Source organism: Gracilinanus agilis, chromosome 3, assembly GCF_016433145.1.
Source record: "Gracilinanus agilis isolate LMUSP501 chromosome 3, AgileGrace, whole genome shotgun sequence".
Classification (NCBI taxonomy): Eukaryota; Metazoa; Chordata; class Mammalia; order Didelphimorphia; family Didelphidae; genus Gracilinanus; species Gracilinanus agilis.
In genome coordinates, this window is record NC_058132.1 from 619,769,732 (window position 1) to 619,792,079 (window position 22,348).

Genomic DNA, 22,348 nt, shown 5'->3' on the forward strand with positions numbered 1-22,348 from the left:
AGAAAGAAAGAAAGAAAGAAAGAAAGAAAGAAAGAAAGAAAGAAAGAAAGAAAGTTCTGGCCAAGTAGCTTGCATCTATTATAGTCTCCAAAGTGGCAGCTGATGCAAGATCTCATGCCTTGTAAGCTGACAAAAACCAGGACACTTCTAGACTAGAGGGGTAGCAACCACAGACCTACAGAGCACCACCAAGGCATATAGCCAACTCCAACATGATGTGGACTCAATAAATGGATTAACAGCAAAGTTTTCAACATGGAGCAAAACATCTTGAAACTCTAATACAGCAGCACTGAGAAATATTTCAAGGCCTGTTAGCTTTTCCTTGTGAAGCCAGAGGTGACTCATTCTTGAGCATGAGTCTTCAAAAGTTTCAGAAGGCAAGCTAAGAACACTGCCCGCCTAGCAAGGAAAACAGTGGGCTATTAAGTCTTTAAAGACATGGTCACCTTTGCACAGGATCCCCCTATCACTGAGCTTTGTTTCCAAAAACACACTTCTCCAGCCCCATTAATCTGTTTCCCTCCATGGACTAGTTTCTGGAAAGTGTAGGAGGAGGGTGATGAATCCACCAGGAAATATGCCATAACCACCTGCTTGTCTGGTTCTTAGTGGTAAGAACAATCTAAGCCGGGGACAGGAGGATTTGTAGCCTATGTGTTAAATGTACAAAATAAATGGACCAACTGTCAACAACACTAGTCATCTTGTAGCTGCTGGATTCATGCCCAAAAAAAAGTTCAGACAAATGGCTCTTCAGAAACAGGAGCTGCCCAATCCACATGGAAAAGAGTGAGTCTTACTACCTTTCCATCTATCACCAGTACAAGAAAAGGTCAAGGGATTCCCATGCCACAGTAAAAAAAAAAGATTTTCTTCCTACGTCAAAGACAGGCTGACTAGGAAAGGGAGGGGGGGTGGCAGGGGAAGGAAAAGAACTCAGCAAGCCATTCTTAATTGCTATATCCCGTCCATATAACAATCTGATCTGTAGTAAACTCATACACCTTCAATTGAAAGAAACATGTTTTGACAAAGAGTCATTGTCTTGCCTTGCATCTGAAGAATTTGAGATAATTGTTAATGCTGTTGTCTGAAAATGACAAGCCAAATCAAAAGCAGTCTTGAATTTTGTGTACACATATTAACGCTTAAATGCTGCTCCCTAATAAGTTTCAGGATTAACAAATGTTTGTCAAAAGGAACTGCATTGAGCAATTGAAATCTAATTTGAAATGGAACCACGATAGTCTAATAAATATATGCATGAAACCAAGAAGCTTCATAATAAGCGTGGCTGACACCAAATATGCAATTTACATACATTACACACTAATAATCTCAATTTTTAACATTATACTTTAAAGGCAGCCGGCTCATTGGCTAAGTTGAAGGCTTTCTTTTGTGAAACAGGAATGGAGGACAATGTTTGAATACTAGTGTCCCTTAAACCATAAATCATTACCTTGCTCATCCAAAGATCAGCCCTTTCTACATCTGTTCTAAAGAGGATTTCTTATCGCTACAAGGGTCTGATGAATAAACCAGACTTAACAGATGAATAGTCAAACAACCTGATGAGATCTGCAGATTTGGTCTTTGCTACCGAGGTTCTGAGTTAAACAGAGAGGCAGGCAGTCTTTTTCTAACCCAGCATGAAACTCTTTAAGAGCATTTTCTCATAGGACAACAGATCAAGAACTGAGAGGGACCTCAAAGGCTATCTGGCCCATTCCCTTCATTTTACAGATCAGGGAGGCTATGTGACTTGCCCAAAGTCGCATAGCTTGTAAACATCAGAGATGGGATTTGAACTTGAATCTTCTGACTAGAAAGTTCTTTCCACTGTATCATTTTATCCATGAGTTAAGACAAGAGTACTGGTGGTTCATTTAGTCCTTTTTAAGACCTGGCCAAAACGAGAGATCTCCACCTATAAATATTACCTAGGGGGAACTCACTAATAAAATCTAAATTTTCTAAAAAATAAAGCTCTTTTTAATTTAAACATATTTTCTTATTGTGTTACTGGTTTGGATCCTAAACAAGAAACAAAAACCTGCCCATCTGCTCAAAGCTGAGCAAAAAGCATGTTCATAATAACTCAGATTTAGACCAAATGTATAAAAAAATGGCTGAACCAAGAAGGTCCTCAAAATCTGTGGGCTCTGAGTTTGCAAATAGAACTTCCTCTTTTCAAGGAAGAAAGGGCCTAAATAAAATGAATATAGGAAAGTCTCAAAACTTCTTGGATATCAAATGGCCCTGTAGGAAAAAAAATATTCAATGATATAAGAGTAAATGAATCAAAACCATATGGTTCAAATTTTCCTTAAAACACACATAGTTTGAAAAATTAAGGAGGAAAGTGCTTGGCAAAATGTGTTTTAGGTTTTACCAAACCGAAAACATTTGAAGAATCATTTACAATGCTTGATGAACCCAAAACACAGCCAAGTTTGCTCAGTCTTAAATACTCTAAAACAACCCAATGAAGAGCTTCCTAGAAATCATGATACTGTATTTCATTGAAGACATCATTAGATGCTGCCACCAAAGAACTTTGTAAGTTCCAATAGCTTTCTTCAGGGCTGACCTGAAAAAAGTTTGTTAGCTTGACTGACCAAGATTTTGGTTGGGGGGGGGGATTTTTTTTTCTGGGTGCTCCACAATTCATTTGTTGCAATGAAAAACTAATCTGAAGAGCATGGACTGAAATGTTAATCGGTCCCATGTCTAGAACATGTGGTTGCATTTCCCTCACACTCTGTGTTCTAAGTTAGCATTTCTTTCCCCTCCGCATGCAGGAAGGTGCTAGGAAGTAACGTCCCCCATCTGGATGTGAAGGGAGGTATCCTTCTTCAGCCTCCCCACCCACAGTATTTTTACCTAAACCAAGAGAACAGCAGGCTAGAAAAGCATCGGCCACCAAAACAGAGGGTCTACTTCAATAGGTTTTTAGTCTTAGAGCAGCTGTGCTGTCACCCATTTCAAGCCACTCATTCCTCTGTGGGATCTCTGCAGCTCAAGCAATCACAGAACTTTTGAATTGGAAGAAACTCCAAAGGGTCTCTAGTCCAACCTCCCATGGGGGCAAATGGCCACCCCTCTTGGCCAATCTATCAAGCATTGAAATTGTTTATCAGATAGTTTCCCCTAGGCATGAGAGAGAATTGGGGGACATATGAATGCCACAGACAACTAGTGGATGGATTTATACTTTCTTTGATGAAGGAAGTCAAAGGTGTAATTTCATGATCTTTAAAGGTATTAATAACTTGAATCAAGACTGTGATTTTGGTTTTGAGCTTTTCAATTAACTTGCTCTGCAATTCAGAATATTTTGTACCTCAGTTTCCCTAAATGAAAATCAAGCAGTATTCTCAACTACACTTATTAGCTGAGTACTGGAGTTCTGAAGATGAATTAAATAAACTTGCTTAATAAGGTCCTTCCCATTAGTTGTTGGAAAATATGAATAAAATTACAACATATTTTGTTCATTTTCATTAATTCCTAGTTTTAAAATCCTCTTTAAAAATTTAATGAAATAGTGAAGAAGAAAAAACCCAAACCAGACAAATGTCCCTTTCCATAACAATACATACACACAAGTTTGGGGTTTTTTTTTGGGGGGGGGGCGCTAATCCTCTCTATTCTTATGTTATCTATTCTTTTCTTTTCAAGAAATAAAGTAACACCATTTGGATTGCAGGGGCATTTCTGTGAAATCATATTTTCAAATTTAGAATGCAATCAATACTTCAAATTCTGGTTCAAGGAAAAAGAAATTAAAGAAAACACATGAAGATCTCTCACCCATTGAGCAGTTCTTGCCAAACAGAATTCAAATGAGTTTACTATAAAGACTCAAAAAATACCAGCTTCAAATTGTTTTTTAGATGTACAAAATTAATAGGAACAGTGCTTGGCAAAAGTACAATGTGAGTCTGTCTAAACCTAGATCTTGGAAAAATAGGCACTATGGGATGAGACTGGAAATAAGGCTGGAACCACCCATCCTCTTTTCTCATATGAAATTATTCCTTTCTCTCCACATGAGAGAATGAATGAAACTATTCTCCTACCAGAGAACTAAGGTATCATCACCCTTTCTTCAATGTAGAGCTACTTTCTTCTGTACTTTTTCAGCTAATGAATGGAGTTGTATCATGAGAAGAAGACATACTGCTTTCTGTTCTTGACTTCTTATCAATGCCAGCGTGCCAAAAGTGGGTCCCTTTGCCCTAAATAAGGTTATTTCTAATACCATGACCCATTCCAGTGCCTACAGTCAGACAGTTGCAGGCTACAGAGGCCTGAGTTCTGTTTCTAACTCCTATCCTAACTCATGTGAATTGGTTTGACTCAGTGCCATGGTGCCTTAATTTCTCCAAATCTACATGAAGAAATAAGAACAGTCTGCCTAAAACATGCTCTCTTTTTCTAATTCATTTAAGCTGTTGTGAAAACTAAAGAAAACCTGTTAATTAATGCTGGTAATCTGAGTAGTCAATGTATGCTAGAAGTGCAAAATATCCCAGTTATACTGTGATGAGTAGTCATAAAATGGGGGAAAAGGCAATTTGGTATGGCTGAAAGAGTCTTGGACTAGGAATAAGGAAACCTGAGTTTCTTGGTCTGGACTACTAAGACTGTGTGGGTCTGATCTATCTGTCTTGGTTTCTTCATCTATAAAATATATATAATAGGTCCTCAGTTTCCTCATTTCTAAAATAGGAGGGCAGATCGATCCCTTCCAGCTCTCAAATTCTATTACTATCAAGGTGGGGCAAAACTGCACAGTGGAATTTTGCATTTCCTGAGAAAAGATTTGTCTCCTTAGATGATGAGGTTTCTCGAAAAAGCAGTGACAGTTCTATTGCTCTCAATGTCAATACCTCTGGTGTCCCTATTCTAGAGTTACGGGATACGACTCAGGTTGGAGTTTATTTTCATTTCAATATTTGGCTCAAGAGTGGGATGGGGTGGGATGGGGGGGGCGGGGAAGGGGGAGGTGTTTAAGTAAAAAAGCTTTTCTATGGTCCAGAATGGCTGGTGCTGAAATTGACTCTGATAACTGCTTCTAATGGATTAACTCAGGATGCCCAAGAGATTCCTAGAAGCACTTCCCCACCCACCCTTGGAATCCGGGCACTGGAAGATGAATCTTTGAACGGACTGCCATGCTTTCTGTTAGGAGGTGCATTTAGAAATACCAGAGCCTTGAAACTAAACTCATTAAAGTCTTGTTGGAAGCCCTTTCATTGGTTTTCATGATGTTCTTTTTCAAGTGAGGCTTAAAGTCATCCCTTTTTCCTCCCTCCCTCTCTCCCTCTCCATCCCTCTCTCCCTCTTTTTTAATCCCACTATGTGCTATAGGAATCTATGAAACTTAATTACATTGACTGTTACAAAAAAGGGCTTATGAACTTTTGCCTTTAGGCAGAAATGTTTATTTCATTGCCTTTGCTATTCATTCTTTTCAACCCCAACGCCTTTGAACTTTTCAGCTGCTCAGAGTTATCACCGTTGTGCAGAGACCAGGAACTCCACTCCCGAGATGCAAACCACAAGTCGAAATGAAGGAAGGAGGCAAAGATATATGAGTCGTTATTTTGGCCACCCTTTGTGCCATTAAAATCTCATTTTCTGCCTATTAGAATGCCCTCTCCCTGCTCAGACAGTGGTGATAGTCGGTGATTAGTGTGTAATTGAGTATAATTGTCTTTTCACTTTTCATTTGTGTCATTCTGTGCCTCTCTCTGTTTTTCTCACCACTGAGAGGAAAAAAAGGTTGAGAAAAGATAAAGCTGTTAAAACTCTCCCTCTCAGCCCTGAAGAGATTCCTGATTGTAATTATAGATTGCAACCCCGTCGGTGACATTTCTCCAAATTCCACGGCCAGCTCTTGCCCACACCTGGGCTAAGCTCAAGCTAATAAAATCAAGGGCTGTGTATCTCAACAACTGCTAATAATGTCAACTTCAGACAGATGCCACATGTAGGAAATTTAACCAACCTTCTGACATGCCATTATCAAGGCAATTTATTAACATGATTTCCCAAGGAAAGCTCATAGTCCAATGCAAATTAGAAAAACAATTATGACATTCAAATATTTATCTATTTCCAAAGAGGGGCCCTTCTCCTAATTTGTGCATTTCTAACTCATTTATTCCAGACTACAGTGGGCATCACCTGGGGCTCTCTCCACATGACTTGTTTGTTTCTTCCCCAGTTGTTTTGTCAAAGCTCTGGTATTTTCTTAAAGAGCACCCCCCCCACACACACACACACACACTTTTTTTTTTCTGGAGATCCTATCAGCTGACCAAATTTCAGAGAAGATGCCAATGTTTGTGAAGTTTCCTAACCAAGGAACAGGACCTGGGGGGTGGAGAAGGCTGCACATTACAAATGCCTTGACAACTAAATGTAAACACCCAGTCTAGATGATTACATTAAAAATCACTTGAAATTAAAACTAAGCTACAACTTTTGATGCAGCCAGTAGGGGGGGAAAAAAGGAAACTAGCAAACTAAAATCATGTGGCTTGTATAAAGAATACATTATGGTTTAAATTTGGCAATTCATTATACTGGTGCCTCAGGGAATAGACGATTTGGTTCTGGTATACAGCAAATCCTCTGTCTGGAAACACGGGACTGACCTGAGGTGAAAGGCCATTGCCAATGGCGGGGTTCATGGGATTGGAGGGCCCGGATGGAGGCACAAAGCTGTCTGTATAGCTGGAAAATCCGTGTCTGGTGCTGGGCAGGCAATATGCAGAGCTGCTCTCTGGGTTGGACGGTAGCGTACTTTGGTGCACGGTGCTCGGAGGAAGAGGCTGAGGTCTGTGGACTGTACTACTGGGGTCAGACACAGCTAAAAGGAAGAGAGACATTTTTAAGCTGGCATTTGTTTCCTCTGAGTTCCGGCATCACAGCTTCAACGTGGAGGCTCGTCGTTTCACCCACAGCCTCAGAGGGTCCCCAAAACGTTACCCTCTGACCAGTGTATGACATACAAATGTGTCCGGGCACACCATTTTATATTTACAAATCCACAGATATGTAGACTGATGCCAACCTGGAATTACCGATGCTTCTTTCTCTCTCCATAAATATACTCTTCTCTATGCCAAGGACTGAACAGTCCACATATTGATAATGATTATTTCCCATTTGAATTATCAACTGGGTAAACCGCTAGAAGAACAGGAAGTCTCCAATTTCTGGTCAATATGTCTGAGGGGACCACCTCAGTATTAAACAAAGGATGATTTAAAATATTTACAACAAAGTTTTGCTCAATCTGATAATGGCATTTGAAGTTTCTGAAGAATTTTGCATTCAGAGCAAACATCCTCTCATCAATCAGGAAGTTAGCAAATGCTGGTTTTACCAAAAATTACCTAGCAAGAGTCATTACTTTATGACTGCAAGTCCAATGGCAATGGATTGATGACTCATTTACATTCATGAAAGCCTGTAGAAACCTAAGAAACTACTGGAGAACTGCATCATAGCATAGCATGTTAGCAACACATATTAAAATACATCTGTGCTGAGAGATGCTAATAATAGATGCTAACCCCATCTATGCTAATCATTCCTCCTCCTGTATCCCCCCCCCCAAAATTAATTTCAGTGAAGCAACTCTCTTAAAGGGAGGTTATTTCCATAACAACATTACAAATGGAAAATTCAGATTATAAAAGCTCAAGGGAGTCTTTACAAAGATCAGAGACCAGAATAAGACTGGGCTGCTAACAATTAGCTACAGCTCCCATTTAGCCATCTAGGAGGCAAGTTGTGGGCATAAAGTCACAAAGACCTGAGTTCAAATCCAGCCTCAAACATTTATTAGCTATCTGTGTCCTTGGGCACTTGACCGCCATCTGCCTCAGTTTCCTCATCTATAAAATGGGGATAATAATAGCAACTGTCTCCTATGATCGTTGATGATGTTCATAAAGGGCTCTCTAAACCTTAAAGTGCTACATAAATGTGAGCTATGATGATTACATAGTGAAGAAGAATTTACAAAGTGTTTTCCTTAAATCCTGTGAGGTATATAGTGCAAGTATCCCCATTTTATAGATATGAAACCTGAAGCTGAGAAAGGTCAAGAGGCTTGTCCAAAATCTCACAGCAATTAGCAATCGGCAGAATCAAAGCTTGAAGTCAGACCTCTGCTATTTTTGCCCCATGCTGCCACATGCAAATACCCAACACAAGTCATCTGTGAGACTCCTGAGATTTATCAAACAGCCAGTGGAAAAGGGAGAGGGGAGAAGATCAGGATGGGGAAATAGGGTCACTGGCTTGAAGACAAGAATCAAAAGAATTAGTGCTATTCTAAGAAATGGATGGGAGGAGAAGTTCATGTTCACTTCCTGTGAGATCCTCTAACTTCTTCTAGCAAACCTAGCTGGTGATGAAAGCTCTCCAATCGGTTTGGATTTTGTTTTTGGTTTTTCTTTTAATTGTCATCAGCTGGGCAAGATAGAACCTATCCTCCCAGAGGAACCAAGCAATGTCAAAGCACTGAAATCTAGAATAGAGAATGGATGGGTAGAGGCAATTATGGCTGGACCTCGGAGGTTCAAGGTGAAAATTCCCAAGATCTCCCTTTTCAGGAAACTGAAGTTATAATAATTCTATAGCCATTGGAATCAAGACTGTGCATTTACAGAAGTTGGGCTAAAAAAAAAAGTTTAAACCTCTCTCTCTCTCTCTCTCTCTCTCTCTCTCTCTCTCTCTCTCTCTCTGTGTGTGTGTGTGTGTGTGTGTGTGTGTGTGTGTGTGTGTGTGTGTGTCTTTTCCTTTGTGATCTAATCAGCTAAGGGAAGCAATTAAAGCTGCCAGACTGTGAATGGGGCTGCTACTGACCCCTTATCAGTGAACTGCCGGTATGACCACTGTCCTGTGATATGTCATAGCCCCAGCGAAGAACAAAAACAAATTGGACACCAGGCCAAGCAGGGCTGGTCTCCGGGGATTGTCTGAAGGACATTAGGGTGGGACGCTCTGCAGATCAGAGTTCAGATGGGTTTCTGTTTAAATGTGTGACATTAGGGTGAAGATCCAATCAGAAGGATGCCTACATCGCAGGATTCAGAGAGGGAAACCTCCTATGGGGTTCTCCTCTGTGTAACATTCCTTGAAATATAACTACAAACAACAACAAAAAAATGATAAAAAAATTATGGTTAGCCTACAAATTCCCTTATTCTTTCAGATCCTAAATAGGAGGATATATACAGATTTTATATACTATGTATGTGTATGTGTGCGCACATATATAATCTGAACAAAGTAGTTGTATTTTGGTCTCCTTTGCTCCTTTCCAACATACCTTGTGGGATAGACGTAGGTTGATACGAGGTCTCCGACAGCTGATATGTTGGTAGAGTTGGCATGGCAGTAGGAGGGAATCCCCCCGGAATTAGATGGTTGAAAGCCATCAGTTGATTGGCCCCAGCTTGCTTCCTCCATCTTGCCCGGCGGTTGCTAAACCAGACCTATGGATTTAATTTAAAATTTGAGGGTTTTGCTGATGAAATAATGGCAGATTCTTAATGAATTTTTCATGCTAGAACAGATTAAAGACCCCCTTACTGACAAGGAGAAAAGGAGCAAGAACACTCATCTTTCTCTTTTGGGGGGCTTGGGCAGGGGGTGAAAGAGTAAGGAAAACCAAGTTTTAAGGGTCAAGAAAGGAACTTCAGAGATACAAATTGGTCCTATATTAACTTTGTGGAGGTCATAATCCAGAATGAGTAAGCAGGAGTAGAGGCAGCAGCAACCAATCCCATTCCACCATCACCATACTTCCACCCGCCTCTACAAAGCTAGAGAGATATAGATTTAGATATAATGGATATTTATATATATATTCATTCATTATATATAATACATATATTCATTTATAATTACATGTATATTGTGTATATAAATACAAATGTATCATATCGCTTCATATATTATTATATACTTTTTTTTTCAAAGAAACCCTTCCCTTCCCTCTTACAATCAATACTGTGTATTGGTTCCATGGCAGAAGAGCGGTAAGGGCTAGGCAATGGGGGTGAAGTGACTTACCCAGGGTCACACTGCCAGAAAGTGTTTGAGACCAAATTTTAATCCAGGAATTCCTGTCTCTTGCCTGGCCCTCAATCCACTGACCACCTAGCTGCTCCCTCTTATGTATTTTCATATATACACAACTATATATACAATGTATACTTGTATACATAAATACTTATACATGTATAATTATCTATATAAAACTCTAGATAAAGTAAATAATATACAAAATATTAAAACTTTGGCATCTAATGACATAACATAGTAGATGGGGTCTCAAAGCCATGTGTGGCAGGCTTTTGTGCCTTTGTTGCCAATGTTTTCAAAGGCTGCCCCATTAACTGTGCTATGCCACCAAATATGCCACTAAATTTCAGGGCTTTATTGGTCTGTAAATTTCTATGGCTTTTGTATCCATAGCCCTGGGAAGGTCATAAAAATTTTAGCAGAACACAAAACAATATAAAACAAGGAATGGTGTTGCTTTCTACTCAAACTGTGGAATATTATATTACTACTCATGGGAATAAATAAGGTACAAGGAGAAGAGCCAAGTGTTTAAATTGAGGAGAGTATTATGCTTATGAGGCCACCTCTTAAATGATTTTATGACTGTGGAGACAGAAGTTAAAGAGAATAAATATTAGCAAGAAATCCAATTGTCTTGGAAATGTTGACAAGCCATGGAAAGATAGCTTCTTTGTGCCATTATTTTACACAGGCCTTATACAAAACTACGAAATTTGCCTAGAGGTACACATTATTTTTTTTTAATCTCCATAAAACAACGTTCTAGTTTCAGGCAACTTTCCCAGACTTATTTAATTTTACTCATCTTCACATACTGAATTCTAAACACGTTACTACTTCTCAAATTCTACATTACATTTTCTTCTTCCATTGATTTGCTTACAAGGATCTGTCCCTTATGCCTAAAACACACTTCCTCCTCATTTCTGCCCTTATTGGATCCTGAACTCCATTCAAAAAAATTACTTTTTCTAAAGCATAACCACATCCTTCTAGTCCAGAAGTTCTTAATTTTGTGTGTGTGCCCTGGACCCTTTTGGCTGCCTAGTGAAGACTATGGACTCCTCAGAATAATATTTTTAAAAGCATAAAACAGCATGCAAAGAATTACAAAGGAAATCAAATATATTGAAAAGCAGTTATCAAAATACTAAAATAATAACTAGTTCATAGATTCCAGTTTAAGAACTACTATGTTGAATTTTCTTATTATAAAGAAGTCCATGAGGCATCCAGGTCAGTGGATAGAAAGCCAGCCCTGGAGACAGGCAGTCATGGGTTCAAATCTGAACTCAGATACTTCTTAAATGTGTGACCCTAGATAAGTCACTTAACCCCAGTTGCCTAGTCCTTACCACTCTTTCTACCTTGGAACCAATACTTGGTATTGATTCTAAGACATAAGGTAAGGGCTTTTTGAGAGAGAGAGAGAGAGAGAGAGAGAGAGAGAGAGAGAGAGAGAGAGAAAGGAAAGAAAGAAGGAAAGAAAGAAAGAAGGAAAGAAAGAAAGAAGGAAAGAAAGGAAGAAAGAAAGAAAGAAAGAAAGAAAGAANTCTCTTTCTATTGCCCCCTACCAAGCTATGATATAATATTACATAATTTGATACATTACAAAGGGGAAAGTAGAGTTTCTATTCCTCTAAATGTTTTTGTCATTTGCCAACTCACTTCTCTTTGGAGGAGGATGCCAGATAAGTTGAACAAATAGTCCCTGGGGATGCATGCGTAGTTCTTTTACAATTGAAATTGGGTTTTTTGTAATTTTTTTTTTACTAAAATTCAGAATTTAGCAGAGGCAACCCAATTACAACTTACCATATGAGGATATACTAAAATAAAGCATCAAAATAAAAATATCGAGTTTATTCTCATCAATTTTCACAGTAAAGAGCTGACATTTATGTCATGCAGAGATTTTCCTATATATATATATATATATATATATATATATATATATATATGTATATACAGGTATATATTTATTTATATCTGCTATGTTGTTAGAAACACATTTCCTCAGATATCAAACTTGACAAAAAAAGGGGGTGATTTAAGTTGAGGTTATAGAGAGCTTGTTTGCTTTTTTCCATTGTTTTTCTTTTTCTTTTTTCTTTTTCAGTCACAAAAAACAAAAAACCAATGCCCATTTTGGTATCACTAAAACAGACAAGCTCAGTTCCCTCTTTACCAGCTCATCTTTGTCTCCCTCTCATCCCCACCCTACTCCAAAAAAAAAAAAAAGTCTTTTGCTCTGGCATTTTTATCGCCAATTGACTACTATCTTTTCTTCCATGCTGGGTTGAGCAAAAGATCCATATGCTACATGTTGTCGGGAATTTGTTAGGCTGTAGATCATAGCCATGGTGTGAGGCATGATGTGTCTCAAGGGAACTGAGGAAGCCGTAAGGAATGTAAAGAGTCACCGGGTTAAGGCTACACTAAGACAGCTGTTATGTTAATGCAAGGTTCTGCTTTTTTGGCCAACTGTAGGTCACTGATATGAAAAAATACCAACAAGTAGGGAGAAAACTGGTTGGCTTACTCTTGTTTACAGTAAAATCTAATCAGCTATAATTTTTATTTTTGTATACTTATTGAGCAAAAAGAGTTTACACGGCACTATATAACCTCACTCTGTGGTTTTGAAATGTATTCCATGATGCAACTCCATTTTCAGTAAAGGTCAAATATTACCTGCAAAATACCGTAGGTGCTTTTAAATGTCCTCGTTCACCTTCTTCTGTTAAGAAATTTAACGTTTGTTTAGTTGACCATAGGCGGATATGCAGCTTAATGAAGAGAGGCTATCTCAGTCTATTTTCATTCATTTTCAAGAATAGAATCATTTTATAATTTGGAAATACCTCATGCCAACTGTTTGGGAAAACAGGTAGCCAAATCGCATCATTCAAATTTTAAAATGTCTACTGTCCTGGGAGACTAATAATTCATTCTTCAAATTTAGTTTTTTAAGACTAGCCAGAAAATTCTCACTTTCTCCAAAAATGTACAGGTTTTCAAAACTGTAAAATCAATTTTTTAAAAATTTGCTTTGCATATTTAATTCTCAAAAGTTTCTAATGCTCTTATGAAAGATTGTGATTGCTATTTATATCAATGTCTTATTCCTCTACTAGACTCTAAGCTTCTTGAGGACAAATTCCATGTCTTATCTTGGCATCTTCCTCCTCTGGTACTAACACAATGCCCTGTATGCAACTGGTATTTAATAAAAGCCAGTTTTAAGATTATTTCGCTATGTGTCAGACTAGTTCTAGCATAAGACTATATCGTATCTATCTTTGTATTCTCAGCACCTTTCATTGTATTTTTGCACATGCAAGGATTTGAAGGATCTCCAGTTTCATGTGGAAGATGTTATCAAGATCACAATTCCCTCACCAACTCAGAATAACCCTTCCATTCCATAGTAGATAAGTGCCAGCCAGTTGCCTGATGGACAATGATTTAAGTGTCTTTCCCAGGGCTCCTAGAAGGTGAATGTGAGAGGCAAGATCTTTCTGATTCTATGTCCAGCACTCTATTCATATAGGCTTAACAAATGTTAAGTTAATAATAACTATTAATAAGTGATAACAAAAGTTAGGTTAATAAATTAAGCACATGAATTTCTTTTTAAAAATTCATGATATAGTAACCCTATGATGAGCCATTGTGAATGGAATGACCTCTGAACAAGCCACCAAGAAGGCATTATTACACTGATCAGAAGCCAACTCTGAGTAAACTGATTTACTTTGCAAGATCAGAGCATCTTTCCTATTACTAAGGCAGATGGCAGGAAAACTGAATGACCCAAGTGGTTGCCTCAGCCTTAACTCTGGTTGTGAGCATCTAGCATCTAGATAGCATATGCATTTTCCAAGTGAAGAAAATTAACTATGAGTACCATAGAAAATATCCTTTGCTAAATTGTACCTTACTGTCATGAGAGGCAGCCTACTATTGACATAGAAGGCTATGAGACACTCTATTGTAAGTTATTCAGTCATTTTTCAGTCATATCCATCTTTTCGTGACCCCATTTTAAGTTTTCTTGCCAAAAATACTGGAGTGGTTGGCCATTTCCTTCTCCAGCTCATTTTACAGATGAGGAAACTGAGGCCAACAGTGTTAAGTGACTTGCCCAGGATCACAAAAATACATTCTGCATCACCATTGATAATAACATTTTGCATTAAAGTTATACTTTCTCTGAAGGTTCTTCCCCTGTGTTCAAAGCGCAATGGAAAGCATTCAAATAGCATAATCAGGAAAGAGATGGAATATATGCCGATAGATTGTGAGAAGGGACCCTAGAGAACCTCCTCACCTTTCATATGAAGAAACCAAAACCCAAAGAGATTCAATAACTTGCTCAAGGTCACCCAGAAAGTCAGGGGTAGAACTGGAACTGGCACTCAGGTTTAGTTTTCCCGACTACTAATTCTGGGCTTTTTCTTGATTATCCTTCCTTCCATCATTCACAGTCTATTTCTGGATCCTATATGGCCTCAGGGGTGTCATTTCAGTGCTTAACCAGTATCCTGGGCACAGTAGACATTCAATAAGTATTTCTTAATTGCCTATCTTGAGCATCAATTATTACTGTAATATACAGTGACAGCTAAGGAAAATTTCCAGTGATGAAATGATAGACAAACCAGTGCTGACAGCATTTTAGATATATTTAAAAAGTAAATAAATAAAGGAAGATTTTTAAGTGAAATAAAATGGTGCAATTACTTATAACAGATGAACTGAATAGCTTGAATTCTTACCCAGAATAGAATATTCTCCTGGCAGTGATAACCAAAGACCAAATCTAGTCATCCCACTGTTGTCCCATTCCTAGAAATACTGTATTATTAAATCTAAAAATAAAGATCTGCAAGAGAGCTTTTTTAGCTCCTCTATGGTTTTCTAAATAGCTTGGACAGTTTTGCTTTTTAATATACGTATCAAGCTACAAGTTTTTATACCTCTCTCTAATTTAATAGCCTTTAAACTCTTTGAGCCTTGGTTTCTTCCACCTATGAATTATGAAATTGAATGAGATGATCTCTAAGATCTTTCCTAGGGTAAGCATTTCTTTCATGTGAACAAAGGTCACAAGGCATTACGTGCAGCAAGTATTCAACAAACGTTTGTTGAATAAATGAATCCTAATCAGAGCCATAACTAGAGATTTTGGTCCCATGGAGAAGTAGCACAAAAAAAGTGCCCTCAAATACACTTTATAAGACAAATTCAGTTGCTTAGAATAGGGGAGAACACTCCATTGAGGGAAGACTGAGATTCTGATAAACTTCGAAGCAGTTGCTAAAGAGATTGTCATCCAGGGGGAAGAGGAAAACAGAATCAGGTGAGAAAAGAATTCATCTGAGATGAAGCTCCTAGATAGGAAGTGAACCATCTGCTAGCTTCCTATATTGACTAATTATTATTACTAAGTGAAGCTTATAGTGACATAGCGAATAGAGGGATGAAGTCAAGGTTAGAAAAATATAGGTTTCATTTCTACCACTAATAGATAACAGTATTACCTTGGGCACATCACTTAAACTGTCCCCACCAACTCTCTATAGTGTTTCTTAAACTGCTTTTTGACAAGGATCCCTTGAGCAATCTGGTGAAACCTATGGACACCTCAGAATGTTTTAAAATGCACAAAATAAAATTCACAGTTTTACAAAGAGAATCAACTTATCAAAATTTAAAAATTCACACATCCTAAGTTTAAGAACCCTACTCTAAGGCCACATAGTTGCTGATATGCATTTGGTAAAGGGAATTTCCTCACCAGGAATTCCCTACATCAACCACTTACAGGTTCAGTAAAACAAAAGAGAGAGAGAGAGAGAGAGAGAGAGAGAGAGAGAGAGAGAGAATTGGATGAATGGATTGATAGATACATAGATTACATAGACATTTATGTACAGATACAGAGATACATACATAGATACAGATAGATACATACATAGATACAGATAGATAAATAGATACAGATAGATAAATGGATAGATAGATAGATAGATAGATAGATAGATAGATAGATAGATAGATAGATAGATAGATAGATAGACAGATAGACAGATATAGATAAATTGATAGAAAGATATAGATAAATTGATAGATAGATAGATAGATAGATAGATAGATAGATAGATAGATAGATAGATAGATAGATAGATAGATGATTGTTGCTAACTAGGTGCTAAGCTCAACTGTTTTTACAGCTTCTGAAAAAGTGTATATGTTATTGTACCCTCTAAATTATGGCACCCTGGACCAAAGCCCTGGTTAGATTACCCTAGTTATTGCCATAATCCCAGTCAACACTAAGAATGAAAACAACTGAAACTAGGAGTGTGCAATATTCAGGTCAAGTCTTTCTGCTATTGGTACCTGCACTCGGGCCTCCGTGAGCTTAGCCCTTTGGGCAAGTTCTTCTCGGGTATAAATGTCAGGGTAGTGGGTTCTTTCGAAAGCTCTTTCCAGCTCTTCCAGCTGCTCTGCTGTGAAGGTTGTCCGGCTCCGACGCTGTTTCCTCTTTAGTGGCAAATCTGGTTCTGAATCAATATCTGAGCCTTCATCAGATTGAGGTGCTGAAGCTAGGAAGTATTTTGGAGGGAAAAAAAAAAAGGAAAGAAAAGAGAGTTTAACTGAGGAGCCAAAACCTTTTTTTTCCCAAAGAAAGATTTCTTTTATATAGGAGAGGGACAATAGCTTTGGGCTACAATTTTTTTAAGAATTTCATTATTCTATGTGATATATGTGTGTAATTGTATTTTGTATTATATAAATTGATACAATATAGAGACATCATTGCAATAAAGCACAAAAATATCCTTTGGGGATGAAAGAATATTGTTTTTTTTCAATTTCCTTGATTGTGGGATGAGTGAGTAGACCTCATTATGCCCTGGTATATAACCCTAACCATGCACATACATACACATATTTATATGTATTTTTCCACTGCAAAAATTTAGATCAATTTTGTCATATTGGCCCAAATATTTTTAATTTTATTAATATAATGTAAAGTAAATTGTGTTGTTTATTAATTTAATGGTAATTGTTTTATTAAATTTTATATTTATAATCCATTGATATTTAAAATAATAATTTTTGTCTTCAGAAGACCCTGCTTATTATGGACATGTGGCTTCAAAAATGGATTAGGAGTAAAACCAGGTTCATAAAGCTTTCTTGCATTCACACATAAGTACATCAAGTTTATCATATTAATAGGAAGAGTTCAGAAGAGATGTGGGCTAGGATGGAGACAGGCATATAAGGGAAGGAAAACATATCCTTGTACTCCCCAAGAGAAGGAGTAAAGATAAGTCCACTTAATATGGGAAGTGACTTAGACAACTAGTCCTAAGGGGAGGAATCCAATGGAAATAATTTGTAAGTATAGTTAATGGTAATTTGGGTTGGGGGAGGTGCAGAAATTCCAGGTATAAAGTTTACTATGTGAATTACTTAGAGAAGAGAACACATAAGCACTGACCCAACTGCTTGTTTTTGCCTAAGAGAACTGTCCCCACCTCTGGACTATTTACAGAACATGGCCTCTTGGGTTAGCATTCTAGTCAAACTCTCAGGTAGCACTGTTGGCATTGTTGTTGTTATCATTGTCGTTATTTAAAGGTATCCAAGGGGAGGTTTCCCAACTTCCCTATTCAACAAAACAGATTTATGAATATTTTTCTTTAATGTTATGAAAGCTCACGCCCTCTAGGATCCTTGGAGTCCCACTTATTAGAGAACACAGGAATGTCCAATTTTCCACAAATTTCTCAACCAGGAAAAGCAGTCAATGAATCTGACACAAACTTCAAAAATGACTTCATACTTAAGAAGGCAATACTGCTCTATTAAATATTAAATCATGGTATGGATATTATAAGTTTAAAGAATATACTGGATATAATAACATGATCAATTATAATAATATAATAGGTGCTTAATAAGTGCTCGCTGGCATCAATCATATTGCCCCAACAATTTTGTGCAATTGGGTTTTTTTGGCAAAGATACTGGAGTGATTTGCCATTTCTTTCTCCAGGAAGAATAGGACTAGTGATTTGCCATTTATTTAAAAAGCCTTTAATGGCATTTTATGTATTGCTTATGTAAATCTTAACCACATAAAGATCAGCTATCATGTCTAAAGCCCTTAAAAACCAGAGTAGAAGCTGGAAAGGATGTTAAACCAAATTGCTTATTATAAACACATCTCAGAGTTGGAAGGGACTCCAGAGATCTTTTCCTACCAACACCTGAAGAAAAATCCCCTCTACCCCAGCTCTGAAAAGTCATTACTGAGCCTCCACAAGCCCCATAGGTGGATCCCACCACCTCTGGACACCAATGACTTGACCTTTATCAAAAACAAAAACAAACAAACAAACAAAACCTTACCTTCCATCTTAGAATCACTACTGTCTTTTTGTTCCAAGGCAGAAGAGTAGTAAGAAATAGGCAAATGGGGGTTAAATTAATTGCTCAGGGTCACACAGTTAGGAAGTGTCTGAAATCACATTTGAACCCAGAACCTTCTGTCTCTAGGGTTGGTTCTCAATCCACTGAACCACCCAGCTGCTCCTGACTTTATCTTAAAGGCACAAACTTGAGGTTCTATTCCACTATCAGAGTAAATTACTCTTTATTCAATCCTATGATTTTATCAGTGTTGGGAACTGTCAGTTATCATAGAATATCTGTAGATATACGTGTGTGTATGAGTATTGACATACTAAGGATAATTTATAGGTTATCATTAGAGAGTTAAAGAATTACCTAGTGAAATATTTAATAACTGCAACTTCTAAAAAAAAGATTTGTAAAATATACTACTCTGATCTCATTTTCTTTTGAACCTCATATTTCTGATTTGCTTGCTTGCCCTTATTTTGTGCTTTTCCACTCAAACACTGAAGAATGACAAGCTGAAATTGAGAATTAATAATGTTTTCATAGGTGAAGGAAATAATAAAAACAGAAAAGAAATATATAAGTAGTCTAAGTATGAATTTTTCTGAATATATTCAATACTAGCTAAAAAATAGAAAAAAGACCTTTTATGGCATTAGTAAATTCAAAAGTACATTAAGATGATGATAAATATATCATGGTTTAGTAAAAATAACTACTCCCTTCATAGCTACAATACAATCTTCATGATAATAACAATAATAGTTTAGATAACACCATTAGATTAACAAAGTATTTTCCTTACGAAAACACTTTAGGGCTTCTTGTTCAGTCATTTTAAGTCAATACCCCATTTGGGTTTTTTTGGGCAAAGATACTGGAGTGATTTGCCATTTCCTCCTCCAGCTCATTTTACAGATGAGAAAACTGAGGCAAAGAGGATTAAGAGACTTGCCCAGGGTCATATATCTAATAAGTATCTGAGGTCAGATGACCTCAGGAAGATGAGACTTCCATATCCCAGGTCAGGTACTTGATCCACTGTGCCACTAAAGCAATTATTATCCATGACATCCATAATACTTTTGATTTCCCAAAAGTCTTGGGCAAGTTTTAAGCTTTAATATCCTAAATACGGGGACACTCTAAATAACTAGGTGTCAGAAAGATTGGAATTGGAGATAGTAATACTTGAAATCCTTCTTTGCCTCCTTAATAGCTGTTTGACCCTGAACAAATCACTTTATTTCTCTCATAGTCTCAATTTCTTCAGCTTCCTCATCTATAGATTGGGGATAATAATAGCATCAGGGTTTTTGTGAGAACTGAATGAGCCAATTTATATAAAGCATTTTGAAAATCTTATATAAAATGCTAGCTATTATCATTTTTATGAGAAAGTCTGAAATTTAGAGACAATTGGATGCTGAAACCAGTTCACAGATTGTTTAATTTTCAGTGTGAACCTTTAGACCTCAGAATATTGTTTCATTGATTGTTTAGACATAAGAAAGCGATGGAGTAAATGTTAGTAATGTATATTAAATGTAAAAGTATGTTGTGTGTACATTTTTTGGAGAGAAGATAATTAAACATTTTGCCCACGCAGCTCTGCTCAGACAGGTGACTTGTTTCAGGTCCCACGGTTAATTGATTATTAGTCACAGATTACCAGATGACAAATGATCAGGTATCATTTTATAGAATATTATTTGTTTAGGTGTAATAAACCTCCTAAATGGTAGGCACCACCAGGGTGAAGACTTGAGTCTTAATAATTGATCCTTCATATCCCTAACCCTTCCTTAGTTCAATGCCTCACATTTAATAGGTACTTAATAAATGTTTGCTGGCATTGATCATATTGCCCCAGCACATTTGAAAGTCTCCTTTTTCATTCTCCTCTAACAATGTATTGCCTGCCCTTTGAAGGAACTAGCTGAATCTTTACTAAATGGCTCAGCATACAGAAGAGCCTTCATGACCAAAAAGAGAATTCTCTTCCAAATACCTAACTTAGCTTGAACTTATGTCTACATGATTCCAAAATACAGGAAAACGAACAGTTTCCTCAAACGTGACATCAACTTGTTTCCCATTGGAAAACTGACTGAATCAATTGTCTATTTTGGCAATCTCATATAACTTCACTCTCATTCCTTTACCCATTTTCCCCATCACAACAAAACTAAAAATTACCAAAGGGGATAGAATAATCTCTTTTTAAGTCAGCAGTCTGAGGGTTTGTAGACTCTATCAACTGGGAAATGTTATCTCTAGAAAACCCCAGAAATAAGAATAGTCATTATGCCCCATTTTATGGAATTACCAATGCCACATATAACTAAATGAAAATGAAATACAATATTTGTGAAGAATTTGATTTGCAATAATCTCCTCAATATGAAGTTTTTACGAGTAACCAAGAGCACAGAGTCGCAACTGATATCTCATTTTAGTTAAGGGTGAGGAGTCAAGTCATTTCCTCTCATTTCTGTACCATATGACTCAAGCTACTAATGAAAGCATTTTACCTATTTACACTATATCCCAATGAAATGAAAACAAAACTGTTTTTCAAATGAATGAAACGAGAAAGGAAAAGAACTTATCTTGACTGCTATAAGTGAGAGACTCTGAGCAAAGTTAACTAGTCAGACTGCTGAGACATCACAATTAGATTCAAAATAATCTTATATGTAAATTATCGGTTATCTAGTCATCATGTTAAGGAGAAAAATTCCATTTCACTAAACAGCTAATCAATCATAGTCCACACACGAATTCATAAAGAAAAATTCAAAAATTCATAAAGAAAGCTTGTTTTAACATTTATCATTAATGAATATTATTTACTCTCATTTTCTTGCTCAGTAGTTTAAGCCAGCAGATCAACCAGCCATTCTCACAATTACACAAAAATAGGAGATCCATCATTATTATTTTTAAGGAAATCCATTTGAATAGAAAGAGTAACATATATCCTTCAAAATGGCAATCAAGCTTCACTTTTAATTGTCGGAAAGTTGCCAGTGAATTGACTCAATCCTATCTTAATATATATATATCACTGATTTCACTTGTTCCACTTCCTTTCTCATCTTTCACACTAGATCTTTTTAATTTTACTTTTCATATCAAAACCCATTCCCAGAATACCTTCTGGATCATGCTTTTATTCATCCTAAAATCAGTATTATCCCCTCTCCTCTTAAGGACAAGCAAGCTTTACCCAGGAGGTCTGAGAGTTTCTCTCCTCTGTCCATATAAGTTAGGAAAGGAAGAATTTTATGGCCCCAAAGATCTCATAAGTTTCTCTGGCCACAGGCTGTTTAGCAGTGATTAGGCCAAACCTGGCCAGTGAAAGAGACAGTTACCAGGTAGCATTAGACAAGTTTCTTCCCTCAGGGCAAAGATGCTGCTGACCCATTCCTCTTGTCCCTACATTGCTCTCTATGCAGCATCATGGGCTGGATATAACTGTAAAGGTTGGTAGGACCTAAAGAATAATTTTTGGTTTCACTCAGTCCTTTGTAAAAAGATGAAATTAATGTAGAGATTCCAAATTCTAACTTGGAATATCTCAATAAATCACAAAACTTAAGTTATTATTTTAAGAAAATACATACAGATGTGTATGTATACATACCTTATTGAAAATAAAGATTGATGGATGGAAAATAAAGATGATGGATTGATGGATAGATATATAGATAGATATACAGATGGATAGATAGATAGATAGATAGATAGATAGATAGATAGATAGATAGAT

General features: G+C 37.1%; 1 protein-coding gene across 1 annotated transcript in view; it reads right to left on the bottom strand.

The window, feature by feature from the left end:
- Positions 1-22,348, bottom strand: part of PAX3 (paired box 3) — a 105,745-nt gene that overhangs the window by 18,150 nt on the left and 65,247 nt on the right. The window contains exons 5-7 of the mRNA XM_044669445.1: positions 16,534-16,739; positions 9,365-9,530; positions 6,675-6,889 (exon numbers count right to left, since the gene is read on the bottom strand). Of these exons, the coding sequence (XP_044525380.1) occupies positions 6,675-6,889; positions 9,365-9,530; positions 16,534-16,739 (587 nt within the window). The remainder of the gene's footprint in view (positions 1-6,674; positions 6,890-9,364; positions 9,531-16,533; positions 16,740-22,348) is intronic.